The sequence below is a fragment of the Hypanus sabinus genome, chromosome 27 (genome assembly GCF_030144855.1).
Source record: "Hypanus sabinus isolate sHypSab1 chromosome 27, sHypSab1.hap1, whole genome shotgun sequence".
Classification (NCBI taxonomy): Eukaryota; Metazoa; Chordata; class Chondrichthyes; order Myliobatiformes; family Dasyatidae; genus Hypanus; species Hypanus sabinus.
This window is the reverse complement of record NC_082732.1, coordinates 8395711-8416621: the sequence shown is the minus strand read 5'-3', so window position 1 is coordinate 8416621 and position 20911 is coordinate 8395711. Positions and strand designations below refer to the sequence as shown.

The window sequence follows — 20911 nt, the reverse complement described above, 5'->3', positions numbered from 1 at the left end:
GGCTACATTATTTTGCTGACTTTTCTTTGATAGATTAATGTGAAAATCAGTCTTTTCTGTTATCTGATGTATAAAATTGTTTCTTAATCAAATGCAGTAAGTCTCATTGGAGTTGAAGGAGGAAATGCAACCCGAATTACACGGTTTGCCAATTACCTACGGAATCTACTCCCATCTAGTGACACAGTTGTTATGGAAATGGCTTCAAAAGCTGTGGGCCGCCTTTCTATGGCTGGTGACACCTTTACGGCAGAATATGTGGAGTTTGAAGTGAAACGTGCACTTGAATGGCTTGGAGCAGACCGTAATGAAGGAAGGCGTCATGCTGCGGTAATTGCTGTCTTAAACTGGGTTTACTTATTTTAAAGTTAGAATATGGAACATAGGACAGTACAGCACAGGAATGGGCCCTTTGGCCCACAATGTTATGCCAAACCAAATAAATTAGTAATCAAGTGATCAACTAAACTAATCCCTTATGCCACCACAATGTTCATGTCTTTCCATTTTGAACAAATTCATGTGCCTATCTAAACATCTCTTAAAAGTCCCCAATCTTTCTGCCTCTATCATCATTCCTTCCAGGCACCCACTACTCCCTGTGTGTAAAAAAAAAGGCCTCTCTCATTTCCTTTAATATTACCCCTCTCACCTTAAATTCATGCCTTCTGGTCTTAGACACTTTAACCCTGGGAAAAAGATACTGTCTGTCTACTCTATCTATGCCTCGCACAGTCTTATAAATCTCTGTTTGTTCTCATGGATGTGCCTTCTTAACCACCCTATCAACCATTTCCAGCCATTTTCAGGGAGCTATGAACTTGGACCCCAAGATCAACATTGTTAAGGGTCCCACCCTTAACAATGACCTTTGACCTACCAAGGTGCAGTACTTCACATTTGGCCAGGATAAACTCCATGTGCCATTGCTCTGTCCGTATCTGCAAATGATCAAAATCTCGGCTATATTCTTTGTCAACAAAGAATATTCTGCCTGCAACACCATCAATCTTCGTGACATCTGCAAACTTACAAACCCATCCATTTACATTTTCATCCAGGGTGATTTATAGACACAAACAGCAGAAGTCCCAGTACAGATTGCTGCCAAACACCACCAATCGCAGACTCCTCTAGCTAGAGTAAATCCCTTCAAATCTCTGACTTCTGTGGGAAAGCTAGTTCTGGCCAATTCACCACTGAGCCCATGCGTCTTAACCTTTTGGATGAGCCTCCCAAGTTACAAGAAGAATGAAATTGTTACAAACATTTAATCTTGCTTCTCATTGTGGGTGAGAGATTATAGTCACTTAGAACATAAGAAATGGATTAAAATGAGACCATCCAGACCATCAAGTCTGCTGTGTCATTCAATCATGGCTGTTTTTTCCTCAACTCCATTCTCGCCATAAACTTTAATCCTCTAACCAGTCAAAACCTATTAGTCTGTGCCTTAAATACTCCCCTATTATGGTTTTTGGCACAGAATTCCACAGATTCACCAGCCTCTGGCTGAAGAAATCCCTCTCATCTCAGTTCTAAAGGAATTCTCTTTACACTAAGCTGTACCATGGATTCTAGACTCTGCTACTAATTGAAACATTCACCCTGCAAGTTAAAACAACAACACACACACAAAATGCTGGTAGAACACAGCAGGCCAGGCAGCATTGATAGGGAGAAGCGCTGTTGACGTTTCGGGCCGAGACCCTTCGTCAGGGTCCTATCCTACTCTCTGCCTTCTAGCAGTCAGTTTGTCATGTGAAATCTGGGCTTTGCAAGTTGTATTAATTTTTGTGCATTCTATTACAAACTTGTTTTGGAGACACTTGATCTGTTTTTTTAGCTTGTTTCAGGAATACATCAAGGGAAGCTGACCCTTTCATGTTTTTTCATTTCTATTCAAGGAAGAAGGTTGCCTCTATCTGGTGTATTCCAAAAGCATACAACAGGTTTAAGTACAGGGGATTTTACTAATTGTGAAATCAAATTATATTGCTCTTTTACAGCCTTGTGATTTATAAGAGCCCAAGCGTTCATCCAGTTAAAACTCACCAGTTTTATTGCCAGTACTTAATATCAAGCTAGAAGTGTGCATATATAACCATATAACAATCACAGCATGGAAACAGGCCATCTCGGCCCTCCTAGTCCGTGCCGAACTCTTTATCTCACTTAGTCCCACCTACCCGTACTCAGCCCATAACCCTCCACTCCTTTGCTGTCCATATACCTATCCAATTTTAACTTAAATGACACAACTGAACTGGCCTCTACTACTTCTACAGGAAGCTCATTCCACACAGCTATCACTCTCTGAGTAAAGAAATACCCCCTCGTGTTTCCCTTAAACTTCTGCCCCCTAACTCTCAAATCATGTCCTCTCGTTTCAATCTCCCCTACTCTCAATGGAAACAGCTTATTTACGTCAACTCTATCTATCCCTCTCAAAATTTTAAATACCTCGATCAAATCCCCCCTCAACCTTCTATGCTCCAATGAATAGAAACCTAACTTGTTCAACCTTTCTCTGTAACTTAAGTGCTGAAACCCAGGTAACATCCTAGTAAATCGTCTCTGCACTCTCTCTAATTTATTGATATCTTTCCTATAATTCGGTGACCAGAACTGTACACAATATATTTCCTCAAGCTTTTAATTAAATCAGCATATCCACTAATCCATTGTTCTTGACATTTTATAAAAAGTTGGTATGATTACTTTGTAAAATCCATTACCACGAGGTTGTTGAGAACAAATGATTTCCATTTAAGTTCATTGTCTAAAGTGCTGTTCTTTTCAATTGTCTTAAATGGTTTCATTATGTTGGTTTGGGGGAGGCTGAAAGCTGATTTTTAAAAAAATCAAACAAATCATTTACTTCCTCTTTCCAAAAAAGGGTTCATATTTTGTCAGAGGCATCTAATTTATATACAATTAATTGCAGGTTAAACTCTAATTTGGTTCTCTTGAGACTTGACAGTCTCGGACCACAGAAAATCCAGACCATACAAATTGCCCCTTGGTTACGTTCCTCCGAGCAGAGCTGTTATTTTAAGTACAGACTCTCCCTCAGTCACTTGCCAATAATTGCCTACAAACCCAAATTTTTGTAAATTTAAGACTTTGTTGAGTGAGATTGCAGCAGTGGCTAATTAGATATAGACTAGATTAGCTTAACTAATTCTGATTAAGATCTAAAATTAGCTGATTAGTTAAGATCTGTACTATAAATTCAGAACGGGGTTGTTGGACCACAGATTGGGAATTAGGAGATTTTCAGTGTGTAGTAATATAGAGCAACAAACAAAATGTGTGAAGAACACAAAACGTCAGACGGCATCTGTGGAGGGATGTGGACAGCTGACGTTTTGGGTCAAGACCCTTCATCCTGTCTAGAAGAAGGCTCTCAACCCAATGTGTCAACTATCCATTTCCTACATTAATGATGGAGCAGATGGGTTAGGTTTGCATAATCTTACTAAGGATTAAAAGCAAACTGTTGGAAATACTGAACAGATCTGTGGTATAACTGAGTTAACATTTCAGGTCAATGGCCCTTAGGTGATTAGCAACTTCCTGAATATTTTCAGTGCTCTGTTTATATATCAGTGATTTTTTAAAAATTTAAGCAAACAGTTATTAAGGTCAATATTTAAGAAAATCACTTAAGACATCAGACCAAGCAAATTTCAATACATTAAATCACTAAAAAGATGGCACTTTAAAAAAAAAGTCGAGCAGTAAGCAGTATATTAAGTCTGGTATATTGTTTAAACTCTCAACTTTTGATTGGGAGTTGAGTTCGTCATTTTCCTACAATTATGTAGGAATGCTCATTGGCCTCACTTATGAAACAAAATTTTATTGCTGGAAAATTTATTTTAGCTCCACACTTCCCACTTTTCTCGTGAAGGTACTGGTTTACACTGAGATACAGTTTATTAATTCAGGCTCCTGTATTTTTTTTCCACTGTTGGGTTTTGCCAGTTCATACAGTCGGCCCTCCTTGTCCGCGGGTTCCGCATGCGCGGATTCAACCAACCGCGGATTGGGAAAACCCGGAAGTTCTCTCTCCAACACTCGTTGTTGTTTGAGCATGTACAGACTATTTTTTTCTTGTCATTATTTCCTAAACAATACAGTATAACAACTATTTACATTGTATTAGGAATTGTAAGTAATTTAGAAATGACTTAAAGGTACAGGCAGTCCCCAGGTTATGAATGAGTTCCATTCCTGAGTCTGACTTTAAGTCGGTTTTGAAGTCAGAACAGGTACATCCGGTATTATTTAGCGTCAGTTAGTTAAATGTCTTTCTTAGTATATAGTACATATTTTACCTTTCTATGCAAATAAAACACATAAGAAACACATACGTATTTCAATAATTAAACCACTGCATTGCTTAGTAATAATTGTAGCTTTCATCGGGGCAGAGCCTTTCACATGCTCCATTAAAATTGTTCCAATCGTTGACCGACTGTAGCCTAACGCTTTTCCAATGACTGATGGCGTTTCACCTCTTTCCAATCGCTTTGTTACTTCCACCTTATTTTCAATCATAATCGTGATTATTTTCATGAGCAGAAACACTGGATTCAGAGCTGCGCCGGGTCCTAATGTCCACCACACTGAGACATGTTAAATAATGTCCGGGGTTCCACTGGGTCCTAAAGACAACCGTAGTAAGGCAGGTTAAATAAGGGACTTGAGCATCTGTGTTTTTTGGTATCCGCAGGGTGTCTCAGAACCAATCTCCCGTGGATAAGGAGGGCAGACTGTATTGATAAATCTTTTGGCCGTGAATATACGTAGTGTTGAAATGATCTGATCACATAAAACAGGCCAATGTGATTGATAGAAAGCTAGCTCCAGAAAGCTTCACATTTTGTTTTTTTAGTATTCAATCTTGTGCTCTCCCTGTCTCCTCCGTCCTTCCCCTCTCCACCCTTATCATTGCAGTTAAACAGTGGTGTTTTAGCCACTTCACCAACTAGTTCTGCATAGGTCCCTGAATGCAACTTGGATTTTATGTATGATTCATCCACTTACTGGAAAAATACAGAGAGCTATAAGGGACAACAAATGCTGGAATCTAGAGCAAGACTAAATGCTGAAGGAGCTCCATGGGCCATGCTGTGACCCAAAATATTAATTGTCTGTTTCCCTCCAAACTTGCTGAGTTTCTCCAGTATTTTATGTATACTCTATACAAAGAGTGATAATTAGTGCTTTTTATTGATCATTGGAATTTTGAGAGATCCAAAGAAGACAATAGAATTGTGTGGTATGGGTTTACTGCAGTAACGGGATAAAATTCAAAGGCACATAAACCTATTTTCCTCAGATACACAATACATTTTTGCAATATTGTGATCAACATGTTGCAAATATCCTGCTGTTTCTAGATTGTATCACAATTTTTTTTGTGATATATTCATTCTTCATGCAAAGAAACGCACCTTATTTTGTGAAGTGCCTAATAAATTAATTTAACACAATTTGTCTTGAGGAAAAACAACTTTAGTTTAAAGCAAATCTGCTTACCAATATGGTTCTTGAAAAGAATGACCATACCAGTTCTCCATTTGTTAAGGCTACACGTTAAGCTTTGTATAAGTAACTGGCAATCTCTACATTTTTCATTATAGGTTCTGATTTTGCGTGAATTGGCAGTCAGTGCACCTACTTTCTTCTTTCAACAAGTGCAGGCTTTCTTTGACAATATATTCTATGCAGTCTGGGATTCTAAACAGGCCATAAGGGAAGGCGCTGTTGCTGCTTTACGAGCTTGTCTGATTCTCACCACTCAAAGAGAGACCAAAGAAATGCAAAGACCCCAGTGGTACAAGGTAAGTGGTGAGATTAAAGAATCTTTCCTTATTGTAACCCAATGTTAAAGGCTCAGTGAGCTTTTCCAGTGAATAGATAAAAATTATACATCACAAAGACAGTAACTTTGGTGATTGAATTAAGACACGTTAGCTAACATGCATATGTTAAATTTGACCCAAAGTTCTAGGTTGTGGATGGTTTTGGAAATCTTCATTCAGTTGATGAAGATATGCATTTTATGTGCTGCATTCTTTGATGAAGTGTGGCTTCAACTTTCCCGCATTAGTTGTTTCAATGCTTTTCAATATTCGATTAATTTTGCTTGGGTCATGAAGTGAATGTTCATACTTACTCTATTGATGTTCCTTTTTTAAAATCTGAAAACACTTCGATTAAAAAAAAATTAATGTTTTATATCCAGCAAACCTTTGACGAGGCTGAGAAAGGATTTGATGAGACTCTGGCTAAAGAGAAAGGGTTGAATCGTGATGACCGTATACACGGTGCTTTGCTTATTCTAAATGAATTGATTCGTATAAGCAGCATGGAGGGTGAGGTAGGTTCAAGATTTATTTATACGAGTTATTGCAATAATCCACAAGTATTTACATTATGTGGCCATGACATAGACTCTACTAGAAATTTGTCTACATTAATGTGCAAAGTAAATTTATTATCAAAGTACAGAAAAGTCAAAAGTACGTATATGATGAAGGAAGCTCTGAACACTACCAGACATGAAGGACCTTCTTTGCTGCTCTAAACGCCAGTGGCATAACGGGCAGAAACACACGTTATCTACAAGCCTGAGATTCATTTTCTTGTGGGCATACTAAATTATCCCATAATGGAATGATAACCATAATAGAATCAACGCATGACTGGTAAGGCCAGACCTGAGGCTCCTGTGAGTTCTTCCTGATGGCAGAGTGAGAGAAAAGAGCGTGACCTGGGTGGTAATGATTCCCAGTGATGGATGCTGCTGTCCTGCGGCAACACTTTGTGTCAATGTGCTCAATGGTGGGGTGGGCTTTACCCGTGATGGACTAGGCTGTATCCACTACTTTTTGCAGGATTTTCCATTCGAGGGCATTGGAATTTCCGTACCAGGCTGTGATGCAGCCAGTCAATACTTTCTCCATTACGCATCTATAGAGGTTTGTCAATGTTTTAGATGTCATGCTGAATCCTCGCAAACTCCTGAGGATATAGAGGCACTGCCATGCTTTCTTTGTAATTGCACTTGTGTGCTAGGCACAGGACAGATCCTCCAAATAATAACATTGAGGAATTTAAAGGATTCAAGGATAGCTGCTCTGAAATGTTTTTATGTGCATATACTTAGAGTCATTTTTCTATAGACAAAACCACTGTTAGCTCTGTTAGTCTTTGCACCAATGTATTCAAGTACTAACTACTTATTTTGGAAAAAATTATTGGATTTTTCCAATTATTTCAAAATAGTCAAAAATATTGGATTGCACCAGGTCAGATAAGTTTGTTGTCATATATATTATGATGCAAATACAGTCTTTGCTCATGTGAAGCTTATATAGCCAACAGTATACATTGTAATAATAAATACCAATCAAACACCATGAAATGGTGCAAAGATGGTCATACAAGCTGAAGTAGCACAAATCTTAAGATGGCACAGAGCTGCAACCTTCATTGAGTCATAGCTTAGATTTTTTTTGTTTTTTTTAAACTGATTTTTAAGTTTGTGAGGATATTAGGGAGTTTGGGGTTAGGTTAGGGTTTAGCGATAGGGAGGTGGAGAAATTAGAGCTCAGGCCAGAGTCTAGGTCTCCACTCCGCATTCAGTGACCAGCAATGCAGACTTGGGACAACTGTAGTCTGTTGTCAGGCTGCCAGAAAGTGGATGAGGATCCTCCCAGATCAGTGAGTTGCTGGCAGGTATTGGAGTCAGAGTTCCATGCAGGCAGGATCTCTTAGGTTCACGATTTGGTCAGACCAGAGTTCAAGCCCAGTGATCGGGTTCCAGTCATTGGTGAGTCCAGCATTCGAGGCCTACAGTTTGGTGATTGACAGATCCTGTGGTTGATACTGAGGATTGAAACACAAGAGTCGAACTGGAGCTGGGTCTGTGGGTCCTTGTGAGTCCACTGGGGAAGCTGAAGTCTAGTGTCTGTAGGCCCAAGTCTGCTGGAGGCTTGTGTCGGGGAGGGAGAAATGGGGCCTGTTTTGCTGCTGTTGATTTGTTTCTTGTGTTCTGTGTTCTTCTGCGAGTATCGCGGGCAAGCTATGTTGATGTCAGAAGGTGTGGCGAATACTTGCAGGCTACTCCCAACACATCCTCAGGACTGTTGGTTGTTACTGTAAACAATGTTTCAATATACACATGATAAACTAGAATCTTGAACATATGTAATAGTGATTCAAGGTTCAAAGTAAGTCTATTATCAAAGTACATATATGAGAGGTGATTGATAAGTTTGTGGCCTAAGGTAGAAGGAGTCAATTTTAGAAAACCCAGCAGATTCATTTTTCCTACATTTACACACTTATCCAGTGGTCGTGGAGCATACGAATCCCTTCTTTGTAGAAGTCGATGTCTTGGACCTCCAGGAGTAGCCCACAGCAGGGCGATTGATAAGTTTGTGGCCTAAGGTAGAAGGAAATGAGTTATTAACTTCCTGCATTTTCACTCAGAGTTGAACTGCACATGTATGTAACGAGAGCTGTATAATTCATCTCCTTCAACCTTAGGCCACAAACTTATCAATCACCCCTGCTGTGGGCCACTTCTACAGAGAAAGGACCTGTATGCTCCACGACTGCTGGACTAAGTGTGTAAATGTAGGAGGGGACTATGTTGAAAAAGAAATGTGCTTGGCTTTCTAAAATCGACTCCTTCTACCTTAGGCCAGGAACTTATCAATCAAGCCTCGTATGTCACTATATACAACTCTGACATTCATTTCCTTGCAAATATACTCAATAAATCTAGAATAGAATAATAACCAAAATAGAATCAATAAAGACTGCACCAACTAGGCATTCAACCAGTGTTCAAAAGACAACGTGGTGCAAATACAAAAGGAAAGAATTAATAATAATAAATAGCAATAAATATTGAGAAACTGAGATGAAGAATCCTTGAAAGTGAGTCCACAGGTTTTGGGAATATTTCAATGATGGGGCAAGTGATGTTGGAGTGAAGTTATCCCCTTTGGTTCAAGATCCTGATGGTTGAGTGGTAATAACTGATCCTGAACCTGATGGTGTGAGTCCTGAGGCTCCTGTACCTTCTTCCTGATGGCAGCAGCAAGAAGAGAGCATGACTTGGGTGATAGGGGTCCCTGATGATGGATGCTACTTTGCTCCATCAAAGTTCTGAGCTCAGTCAGGGGAGGGCTTTATCCATTATGGACTGGGCCATATCCACTTTTTTTTTGTAGAATTTCCTGTTCAAGGGCATTGAAGATTCCATACCAAGCTGTAACCAGTCAATATATTCTCTAAATGTCCATAGAAGTTTTGTCAAAGTTTTAGATGTCATGCCGAATCTTCATAAACTTAAGAAAGTAGAGACACAGCCGTGCTAACTTCGTAATTGCACTTACTATAGATGCAGTTTCTAAGACAGGTCCTCCAAAATAATATAAAGTTGCTGACATTCTCCACCTTTGATCCTGCAATGTGGAGTGGCTCATGGACCTCTGGTTTCCTCCACCTGAAAGCAATAATCAGTTCCCTGGTCTTGCTGAGATTGAGTAAGAGGTTGTTGTGACACCACTCAGCCAGATTTTCCAATCTGTTGATTTGTCACCCCCAGTGATTCAGCCTACAACAGTGGTGCCATCAGCAATGGAGCTATGCTTAGCCACCCAGTTATAAGTATCAAACACGAGGAAATCTGCAGATGCTGGAAATTCAAACAACACACACAAAATGCTGGTAGAACACAGCAGGCTAGGCAGCATCTATAGGGAGAAGCGCTGTCGACGTTTCGGGCCGAGAACCTTCGTCAGGACTAACCAAAAGGAAAAGGAAAAGTTAGTCCCGAGGAAGGGTCTCAGCCCGAAACATCGACAGCGCTTCTCCCTACAGATACTGCCTAGCCTGCTGTGTTCTACCAGCATTTTGTGTGTGCAGTTATAAGTATAAAGTGAGTAGTACAGCAGCCTAAGCACACAGCCTTGTGATGCACCTGTGCTAATGGAGATTGTGTAGGAGATGTTGCCAATCCAAACTGATTGGGGTTTGCAAGTGAGGAAATCGAGGATCCAGTGGCATAGGAGGTATTGAGGCCAAGGTCCTGAAGCTTATTGATCATTTCAAAGGTTCAAAGGCAGAATTTCATGTCAGAGAATTCAGTATACATCCCGAAATGCTTTTCTTTGTTTTGAGGGGATGATAAAATTGAATACTGAGCTGTAGTCGATAAAGAGCATCCTGATGTACAGTATGCAACTTTGATGTCCATATTGTTCCATTGTTGAGGAAAGAGCCAATGGGTGCCATCTGCTGTGGGCCTGTTGCGCTGGTAGGTAAATTGGAGCAAATCCAAATCACTCCTCAGGCAAAGTCGATATGCTTCATCACTGTGGATGTAAGTGTTTCTGGAGGCAGGTTACCATGCTTCGGCCATGATGATGTACCTTTGTCCGTTTAAAGATGTCATACATGCACACGCAGAGTCAGAATCAGCATCGTGTTTAATATCACTGGCATACGAGGGATGATTGATAGGTTTGTGGCTTAAGGTAGAAGGAGTCAATTTTAGAAAACCTAGCACATTTATTTTTCACAGTCCCCTAGTGTTGCCACCATGTCCTTGTGGACCTCCTTGGGTGATAAGCCCTTGAGACTGAGGTAGTGGATGACTGCACGAAGGCTGATGTTGTCCATTTTCTCAGACAGTGCTTACTTGCAATTTTCAATTATCTGAAACTGAAATACCACAAAAGTTATTAACTTCAAACTTCCTGCATAATCACTCAAAGAGTTGAACTGCACTTGCATGTAACCAGAGCTGTATAACTCATCTCCTCCTACCTTAGGCCCCGAACTTATCAATCACCCCTCGTATGTCATGAAATTTGTTAACTTTGTGGCAGTACTACAATGCAATACATAATAGAGAAAAAAAACTGAATTACAGTATGAATATATATGTTAAATAAGTTGTGCAAAAAAAGTTGTGAGAGAGTGTTGATACGTTTATTGTCCATTCAGCAATCAACTGGCAGGGGGAAGGATCATGAAATCTGTAGTTCATTAAGTTGGTTCAAAATTATGTTACTTAAAGGGAAATTCCTTACTGCAGATTGCAGTGAGAGTAATTCAAAGAATAGTTAGAAGTATATATGTAGCCTGGCGAACATTGCTGTGGTTCACCAGTGCCATCTTGACCAACAGCTGATGATAACGGAATAACAAAGGGTAAGATGACCAATATTCAACAAACTGGAAAACCAGTTTTCTGCTGATGATTGTTCTTCAGCCTGGAAAGGCCTTCACTCCATTAACAATTGCAAAAAGAAGACACTCCCCTTACTTTGCTGAAGAACCCCTTCTCCCAGGCTGCATAGTCCCAGCCTAGTGCCGTCACTGAGGACTTATATGTTCCCAGGACAAAGAAACAGGCAGAAAAAGTCATTGCAGACGCTACCCACCCTGCAAACTGCCTTTTCAAAGTGCTAGAAGGTGATTAAAATGAAAACTTTATGCCATTTTACAATTTTCTTCCCCCAGGCATTTAATGTGATCTGATAGTTGGAGATGTGCAAGAAATGATTAATTCCTTGTTACATTGTGGTGAGGAAGAAGCTGTTCTTTTGTCTGGTTGACTGGGCCTGTGTCCCCCAGTCATTGCACTGGACTGTAGATAATTCACCTTTTATAAAATTGTTTGCATCGTAAGTACCTGCTAGCGTTTATTTTTTATGCACATTCTACTCTACATCTGTTGTCTAATCTTTAATTTTATTAGCTTTTTAAAAAAATATATTATTGATCATTCCTTACCATTGTTATTTTTTTTGCTGCATGTTGTGCCCTGATCAACACACCACAGCAAATTCCCAATACGTACATGGCAAATGAAGTTGATATTTGATTAGGGGTTTGAGAATGTGGCAACCCCCTGGAAGGGGATGTGCAAGAAATGATTAATTCCTTGTTACATTGTGGTGGGGAAGAAGCTGTTTTTTTGTCTGGATGACTGGGCCTGTGTTTTTTCCCAGAAGGTAGAAGAGGGAAAAGGGAATGGCCAGAGAATGAATATTCGCAACATTGCTCATATATCACATTGCTAATGCTTGCCATACTGTAGAGCTGCTTTTTGAAATTGAATGTCATGCAATATTAATGGCAGTTATTAAGTATCAGCTAGTGGCCATAAGTTTTATTTCATTATTCCACAAACAATTTTAATTTTATGTCTAAAATTTCTGATTCAGAGCAAGGTCTATTTTTCTCCTCACACTTCAATTATTCATTTGATTCTTTACCTGAGCAGATACAAATAGTTGGGAAGGTTTTAGGTAATTTAAGATGCTTCTTTTCAAAGAACTATTTTGTTTCTTTTCCCATTTTTCTCTCTCTCTGTTTTATACATATTGCTCAGCTAGGTACAGAATAGTGCATTTTACAGATTCAAAAAAGGCAAAAGCAACAGCAAGTATCAGAATGTAATCACATAGACAAATAACACGTGGATAATGTGCAATAGGGCAGTTCAGATTTTGCAGCTCATAGAAGTAGATTTCTTTATGACATTCTTTTCAAACTCGAGAGCATGGAGCCTCCCCCCGAAAGCTTTAACAGTCCAACTTGTTCTTGGCACAGCAGTTTAACTCCTGTGTTCTATAGGGATGGTAAAGGGTCCCTATCATCACTAATGTAATTATTTTACCTCCTTTACAACGGTGAGACTATTGGGTAGGGCACCTGCACTCTGTCCACAATGGGCATCCCAATATCCCAATTGCATGCCATTTTAACTTCCCTTTGTATTCCCATAATGACCTGTCCATCTTGGCTTTCTTCACAGCGAGGGTGAGATCCAGTGCAAATTAGAGGAAGGACATAATACCTCATTTTCCCTCTGGGAATCTACAACCCAATGGCATGGACATTGACTTTCAGTATTCTCTCTTGCTAACCCTCCGTTCAGGTAGACACTACCCCAATCCCCACCTTTTCCACATTCAGTGTGCCAACTACCCACACAGTGCACCCCAACCTCCCATTACCTGCTTCCATCTGCCATTTTAATGATTTCTATTATCACCTCCTTTTCAAATTCCAGGACTGATAGTGCTTTGTTCCTTATTAACCCACTTCAGCAGCTGTCCCAGTCCTCACTACCCTTTAATCCCCACCTTGCTCACCTATTTTAATTTCCCTTCTTTGCCACTATCGCAGATTTAATATCATTGCCATTTGTCGTGAAATTTGTTGTTAAGCAGCAGCAATATATTACAATATGTAATAATAAAAAACTTAATTATTGTCTCTGTGTGTGTGTGTGTGTGTGTGTGTGTATATATACACACACACACACACACACACACACACACACACACACACACACATATATATATATATATATATATATATAAATGTTAAATGAGTAGTGTAGAATAAGTAGTGAGGTAGTGTTCATGGGTTCATTGTCCATTTGGCAGAGAGGAAGAAGCTGTTTCTTCGGGCTCCTGTCTCATCTTCCTGATGGTAGCAATGAGAAGAGGGCATGTGCTGGGTGATCGGGGTTGTTAATGACGGATGCAGCCTTTTTGAGGCATCACTCCTCGAAGGGGTTCTGGATGCTAGTGAGTCTAGTCCCCATGATGGAGCTGACTGAATCTACAACTTTCTGCAGCTTATTTTGATCCTGTGCATGTGCCCCCTCCCTCTCTCCCCCCCACATATCGAAGACAGTGATGCAACCAGTTGGAATGCTCTCCATGGTACATCTTTAGAAATTTGCAAGCAGTAGGAGAATCTGTCCTACCACTGTCTCTGATCCATTCCTCTCCCATACCTGATGTAACCTGCCTGTCACCTTTCACCGTGCTTCAGTTCACCAATCACCTTAGATGCTGTCTCTTTGTTTCCCCCTCTCGTCATGCTGGCCACATCGCTGCTGCACTCTAGTTTGAATGTGAGGTTTTGACCCAAAATATTAGCAATTCTTTTCTGCTCACCTTGCTGTGTTCTTCCAGCAAATTCTTTGTTGCTCCAGATTCCAGGATCAACATTCTTATGGCTGTCTTAACTGTTTCACATAATTCTTCAATAGTAGACATGTACCAGTATACCCTCTGATCATGCTCTTGCTTATTTTTGTTCATACTGTAACTTTATAATATTTGCTTTTATCCAGAATACTATAAAAGCCAGGCTGAGGCCAATAACTTAATCTTTTGTATGCCTGGATGTTCATAACAGAGCTGCTTTGTCTCTGTCTGTGTTCCAGCTAATAGAATGTTCCTACGGTAATGTGACCTCGCCATGCAGCAAGTTCCACAAGCTGTCATTCAGTTTAGTCCTCTGATGGCAATGTATTAATTAGCTCATAATTTAAAATTCACCATACTGATTAAAATTCTAACCACTCCTTAAGATCAAGAGAGTCATGAAAAGGTCAGAGTAAAATGAAAGGATGTAAATTCAGCCTGCAGCACTCCTACCATTTTTGTTACTTTTATTCCAGTATCCAGCTTCGGAGAGATGTTTAAAATTCCTCCCCACACTTCGTTGGCAGATCGGGCAGTAACCTTGCTGTTTCTTCAGCGTTTGGCTGTGATGAGTAGTGTTATGAGGCTGAGTTGTGAGCTCGACACTCAACCCAGCATAGATGGAAGGCGTGCAAGGAGCTGGTCGGATTCGAACCTGGGACCTCTTGTTTTGAAGATAGTGATACGCCACCAGCACAGATGGTCCATATGATTAACTTATTTAAATCTAGTTCAGAATCAGAATTAACATCACTGGCATATGCCATAAAATTTGTTAACTTTGAGGGAACAGTACAATGCAATACATGATAATATAGGGGGAAAGAAAAGGTAAATATATATGCCACACCAAGGGTTCTGGTGAGGGTCACATGCCCTTATAAAAGCGTGAACATTGAAAATTAGACCGCAATAGCACATTCAATGCAAAGGTGGAAAAACTTTTAGAAAAAGTGCAAAAATATTTACAGTGCAAAAAATGACAAAGTAACAAAAAAGATAAAAGAGAAAATGTAAACATCACACCTTCAGAACTACAAATCTAAAATATAAGTCTGAAATAATACACCTCACCTTACCACATCCTCTCTCCCTCTTCCCTACTCACAACAAAATGAAGCCTTACTCTATAGAAAAGGGATAGTGCATTCTTTGGAATGCAGGGGAGTTGTTACCATGAGCCAGAACAGTTACACAAAAACAAAACACAGGAATTCACATCCTTCTTCACAATCACGATTGTCTACAAAGATGTTCATCATACTAAGTTACAATGACTGCGCAGCAACTTGGTCAATAACTAACCATTTTCTAGAAGCCTATTCACCAGAATGAACTCTTCCATTGGGCCTGCACTGAACATGTGCCACCTCAAACAGGCACCTCTTTAAGACACCCTGCCCCTCATTTAGGTCCTCATGCAAGTTAAATAAGTAGTGTAACTAAAAAAAGTAGTGAGATAGTGTTCATGAGTTCAATGTCTATTTACAAATTGGATGGTGGGGGAAGAAGCTGTTGCTGAATCACTGAGTGTGTCTGTTCCTTTAGGCTTCTGTGTCTCCTTCCTGGGTAACAATGAGAAGAGGTGGTGGGATCCTTAATGATGGACACCACCTTTTTGAGGCACCACTCCATGATGGAGCTGACTAAGTTTTCAACTCTCTGCAGCTTACTTCGATCCAGATAACAGTTCCCCTCCCCCCTATAGAATGCTCTTCATGGCACATCAGTAGAAATTTGCGATTGTTTTGGGTGGCAAAGCAAATCTCCAAAACCTCCTGGTGAAATATAGCTGCTGTCTTGCTTTCTTTATAGCTGCATCAATACGTTGTGACTAGGTTAGGTCCTCAGACAATCTAACACACAGGAACTTAAAATTGCTCACTCTCTCCACTTATGATCCCTCTGAGGAATGGTGTGTTTTCTCTCTTCTTACACTTTTTGAAGTCAACAATCAGTTCTTTGGTATTACTGAAATTGAGTTCAAGGTTGTTGCTGCAACACCACTCAACTAGCTACTATATCTTGCTCCTATATCCCCTCTCATCACCATCTGAGATTCTGCCGATAATAGTGGTTGTATCATCAGCAAATTTGTAGCTGTGCCTAACCACACAATCATGGGTGTAGACAAAGTAGAGCGGTGGACTCGGCACACAGCCCTGAGGTGCGCCCATGTTGTTTGTCAGCGAGGTGCAGTTATTACTGGTCTGCACAGAATGTGGTTTTCTTGTTTGGAAGTCAAGGATCCAGTTGCAGAGGGAGTTACAGATGCTCAGGTTCTGGTGGTTTTTGATCAGGACTGTTGGATTGATGGTGTTAAATGCTGAGGTGTAGTCAGTAAGCAGCATCGTGACTGACATAAGTGTTTGTATTGTCCAGGTGATTCAAGGCTGCGTGAAGAACCAGTGAGATTGTGTCAGGTATAGACTTACTGTGGTGATAGGCAAATTGCAGTGAGTCTAGGTCCTTGCTGAGGCAGGAAGTGATTCTAGCCATGACCAACCATCTTCATCACTGTAGACTTGAGTCTGCTCACACTGCTCTTCTTGGGCACTTGTGTAATTGTTGTTCTTTTGAAGCAGGTGGGAACTTCTGACTATAGTAATGAGAAATTGAAAATGTCTCTGGACACCCCAAGCAGTTGGTTGGTACAGGTTTTCAGGGCCCTATCGGGTCTTCATCATGACCTGCTGCCTTGCGAGGTTTCACCCTCCTGAAAGACAGCCTGACATCAGCCTCCGAGACAGAGATCACAGGGTCACTGGGTGCTGTAGGGATCCTCATAGGTGTAGTCTTATTTTCCACTTTGAAGCAAGCATAAAATGCATTGAGTCTTCTAAATCTGGAAGCATTATCTGAAATCAACTGCCCTATGTGAATTTCCAAGAATTGTGAAATTAATTCTAGGCTTGACTTGTCATGTTCTTCGCATTTCTTGTGCTTATATGGGTTTTGGGATACCTAAGGCCTAATCGCAGGATCCTTTTCAATTTTGAAACTGATCTCCAGTCCTCCCCCACTTGCCCCTCCAAGTGAAGTGCAGACAGTATTTGTCAGGCATCTCTTTAACAATGAATTTTAAGCCTTCACTATTAAATACATATCAGAAGGATCTGTGGTCAAGTGAACATCCTTTCCTGTGTTAAGTGTTTGCTCTCCAAGTAATAGAAGAAAATAAATAAAAGACATTAATTGATTAATCATATGGATATTTAAATGTCATTTCACAAGTAAGGGATTGAAAGTCTGCTAGTATAAGAGAAATCAAGTTTGGGCTAAGAACAGGCCGCCTTCATGTTAATGTTGAAAATGTTGCTTCTTACAGATTTGATCTATAATTGTTATTTTTAAATTTTCTTTTATCAAAGCGCCTGCGTGAGGAAATGGAAGATATCACTCAGCAACAATTAGTACATGATAAATACTGCAAGGAGTTGATGGGATTTGGAGCAAAACCCAGACATATTACATCCTTCACAAGTTTCCAGTCTGCACAGCCCCAGCAATCAAATGCACTTCTGGGTCTTCTTGGATATAATACACCCCAGAGCATTTCAGTATTTGGCGCCACTCCTGCTCCAGCCAAACCAACTTTGGTGGAAAGTAGATATTGTCGCGAGCACATGGAAGCACGGATTGAGCAGGTAATTGCTAACTTTTATTCTGTGTTATTGGCAATTTTATTTCTTTAGCATACTTAGGAAGAAGAGGTTTGCTTGGCTGTGGCATCACCATGATTGAACCAGAACAGACTATTGATAATATTCATTCCTAAGAACCTGAAGCTCTCAACTCTCCACTACCGCAATTGTTGCTAAAGACATGTACACTGTCGGCCTTCGTAAAGTCAATGACCAGCTGTTTTGTTTTGCTGACATTGAGGGAAAGATTGTTATCATTGATGCTCTAGCTCTCTATCTCCTTTTGTACTTTGATTTGCCAAGTCAATACCATGAAATTATCTGTTAACTTATCCATAGAGTTAAAGTATAATCTAGCCACGTAGTCATGAATGTACAGGGAGTAGAGTAGGAGGCAGAGGATGCAAGCTTGTGAAACACCAGGAGAATAATCACGGCAGATCTGTTGTTGCTTATCCTTACTGATAGCGATCTGATGGTCAGGAAGTTGAGGATCTAGTTGCAGGCGGAGGATTTGTTGTCTGATTAGAAAAAGCATGTATGAGGCTTTGAGCAGTATATTGAAGAGGCTTACTAGGACACTGTGTGAATTCGAGGGTATGAGCTAAAAGGAAAGTTATGACAAATTTGGGTTGTGTTGTCTGGAGTGTGTGAGGCTGAATGGAGACCTGATTTGTAATTTATAAAATTCTAAGAGGCATTGATAATGTAGACAATCAGAATGTTTTTCTCAGGACAGTAATGTCAAATAGTAGAGAATGTTCATTCAAGGTGGGAGGAAATGTGAGGCAATTTTTTTTTGAAGAATGGTGGGTTGCTTGGAACATGCTGCCAGGGATAGTGTTGAAAGCAGTGATGAATCAATGGGAGCTAAGAAACATTTAGACACGTGAATACATAGGAAATAGGAGAATATAGATCATGTGCAGGGAAAAAGAGCTTAGTTTAATTTGTCAGAGGTAATGTGGGCTGAAGAACCTGCTCCTGTGCTGTACTGGTCTCTGATTTTGATTTGAAGTTTGCTATTCAGTCAGCTCTCACCATCATCTAGGTCATAACATTTAATGTAACTTTTGAGGTTGAGTGTGAATGACTTTTGTATTAGTCACTTTTTGAAAGATAATTTACTTGAGTTCTGTTTTTTTTAAATAATTGGTTTTCAATGTATGTAAATTAGAAGTCTGTAAATTTTGTAGGGAAAAAATGTGCATAGAAGTCATATTTGCCAAATTCTGATAGAATTAAGTAATCAAAATTGGATATTGCAACTTCTGTATGCCATCCATTAAAAAGAGATGCCACCCACTTAACAGAGATGAGGTGATATTTTTACCTCCACATGTTATGATCTTTTGGAACTCTTAAACTGTGGTAAAGCAGTATTTTTGAATATTGTCAGGGCAGAGGTAGAAAGATTTAGCAAAAGGGCAAAAGATTACCTTGTAGACAGGAGTAGAGACTTAAGGTTATGGTAAGATCAACCATGATTTTATGAATAACAGTGCAGGTTGGATGGGCCATGTGGTCTAGTCTAACTACAAATTCATACATTTACAATATTATAAAAGAGCATTTACATTACCTACTGAGAACCTAGTACTTGGTGAAAGGTTGTGGTGATAGCACTCAAAAATTAGAAGAAATCTATAAAGGTGTTCAATGATGTAGGAAATAGTTTCCTACTTGAGAGTAGTGAGACTTGTAAATAACATTAAATCAAAACTACTTTAAAGACTGTAGGAGGCAGAAGTAATTGAAAGAAATATCTTCATGAATTGAAGTTTTAAAATCTAATTGTTTGGCATGGACTTATTGGCAAAGCTGGTCATCATTGATCTTTTTTAATTGCTTCTAAGCTGAGTGCATGTTTATTTTAGCCCAGCTGAGATTGTAACACTTGCATCAATAGGTCTGGAGTCCCATATAAGCCACATTGGTCAAGGGTATCTTCTGAAAATATCAAGGAAATCCTTAAATAAAAACAAAATCTTGGAACAAAGATTGTGAAATAATTTTAGTGGTAAAATTTTAGTTGCAGTTTATTGTTCTTTTCTAAGCTGAGTGTTTTCAGCATTTTCTGTTTACATTTCAGTCGACCAGATGTATTTGTTTTAAATTCCAAACTGATGATTTATTCATTGTCATTATAGATGTATAACATGAATATAAATTTCTTGGCAATCATTGGAATTCAACTTGTGTCTCTGATTAAAAATTGAGATCTTCAGATGTTTGACTAGGAATATAGATGACCTGTAACATTTTTCAGAAATTTTGCTTATTTTTTGTGTGCTTTAGTAAACCCAGGCTAGCGAGTTAATTCTTTTTTTCTTTCTGGAACCTTACAACCAAGCCCAACTGTATCTAGTCCAAGAGAAAGTTTCTTTTCCCAATGTTTGTTAGATTTTGCATCTTGCCCTGATTTCACATGCAGCAATAGTAGCATAAGAGATGGTGTTGAAATCCAGGTTTTTTACATGTTGCATGATCTTTTAAAGGTAATTCATTGGGTGCTGAAGTATCGCAGCAGCAAGAATCCACTGATTCAAATGGCAATTTTAAACTTGATTCCCCGTCTTGCTGCTTTTAAACCCCTTTTGTTCACGGGTGAGCGAAAAGGTATGGAAACCTCAGGTAATTTTTCAACCTCATTTTTCATGTTAAGTTGGTCAAGAGTACATGGATTTAAAGTAATTTTCAAAAGAAGTCATGGGGGAAATTAGAAGTTTTTCTTCTCTATTTGGGGATGCCTTATCTGAAAGGGTGATGGAAATAGAAACAGTTGCTACTTTCAAAAGGGAATTGATTCACTGATTAAAATGCATCCAGTTGAAAGTAGGGAAATGAGACCAATTAGGATTGTATTTGTTTATGGTACATGATCCATTTTCTGCATAATTTTAAACTTTCACCCTACTACTCAACATTTCTATTCTGGAGAAAAAATTCTAACTGTCTACACCAGGGGTGTCAAACTCATTTTAGGTCACGGGCCGGATTGGGCAAAATGCAGCTTCATGCGGGCCGGATCAGTCGGGCGCGTGCGAACGCAGCTTTCATCGCCTCCATTTTTTTCAGCCTGTTCTCGTGTCTCAGTCTCTGCTATAACAACAAAGTGTTTCACTTCACAAATTCCGTTTCTTATGAAGAAGACTGCTGAGCAAGCATTATTTTTATGATTGGTATTAACTTACAATCATAGGCTTCATATCGCCAGGC

The 20911-nt window shown here is 39.6% G+C and overlaps 1 protein-coding gene across 4 annotated transcripts in view; it reads left to right on the top strand.

Annotated features, from left to right (window-relative positions):
• The window catches only part of mtor (mechanistic target of rapamycin kinase), a 342240-nt gene that overhangs the window by 31532 nt on the left and 289797 nt on the right, over nucleotides 1-20911 (top strand). For 3 of the 4 annotated variants that reach the window (XM_059951708.1, XM_059951709.1, XM_059951712.1), the window contains 5 exons: nucleotides 98-330; nucleotides 5655-5855; nucleotides 6260-6394; nucleotides 17420-17695; nucleotides 20191-20326. In XM_059951708.1, coding sequence (XP_059807691.1) covers nucleotides 98-330; nucleotides 5655-5855; nucleotides 6260-6394; nucleotides 17420-17695; nucleotides 20191-20326 — 981 coding nt within the window. The remainder of the gene's footprint in view (nucleotides 1-97; nucleotides 331-5654; nucleotides 5856-6259; nucleotides 6395-17419; nucleotides 17696-20190; nucleotides 20327-20911) is intronic. The other variant, XM_059951711.1, reaches the window with a different exon arrangement.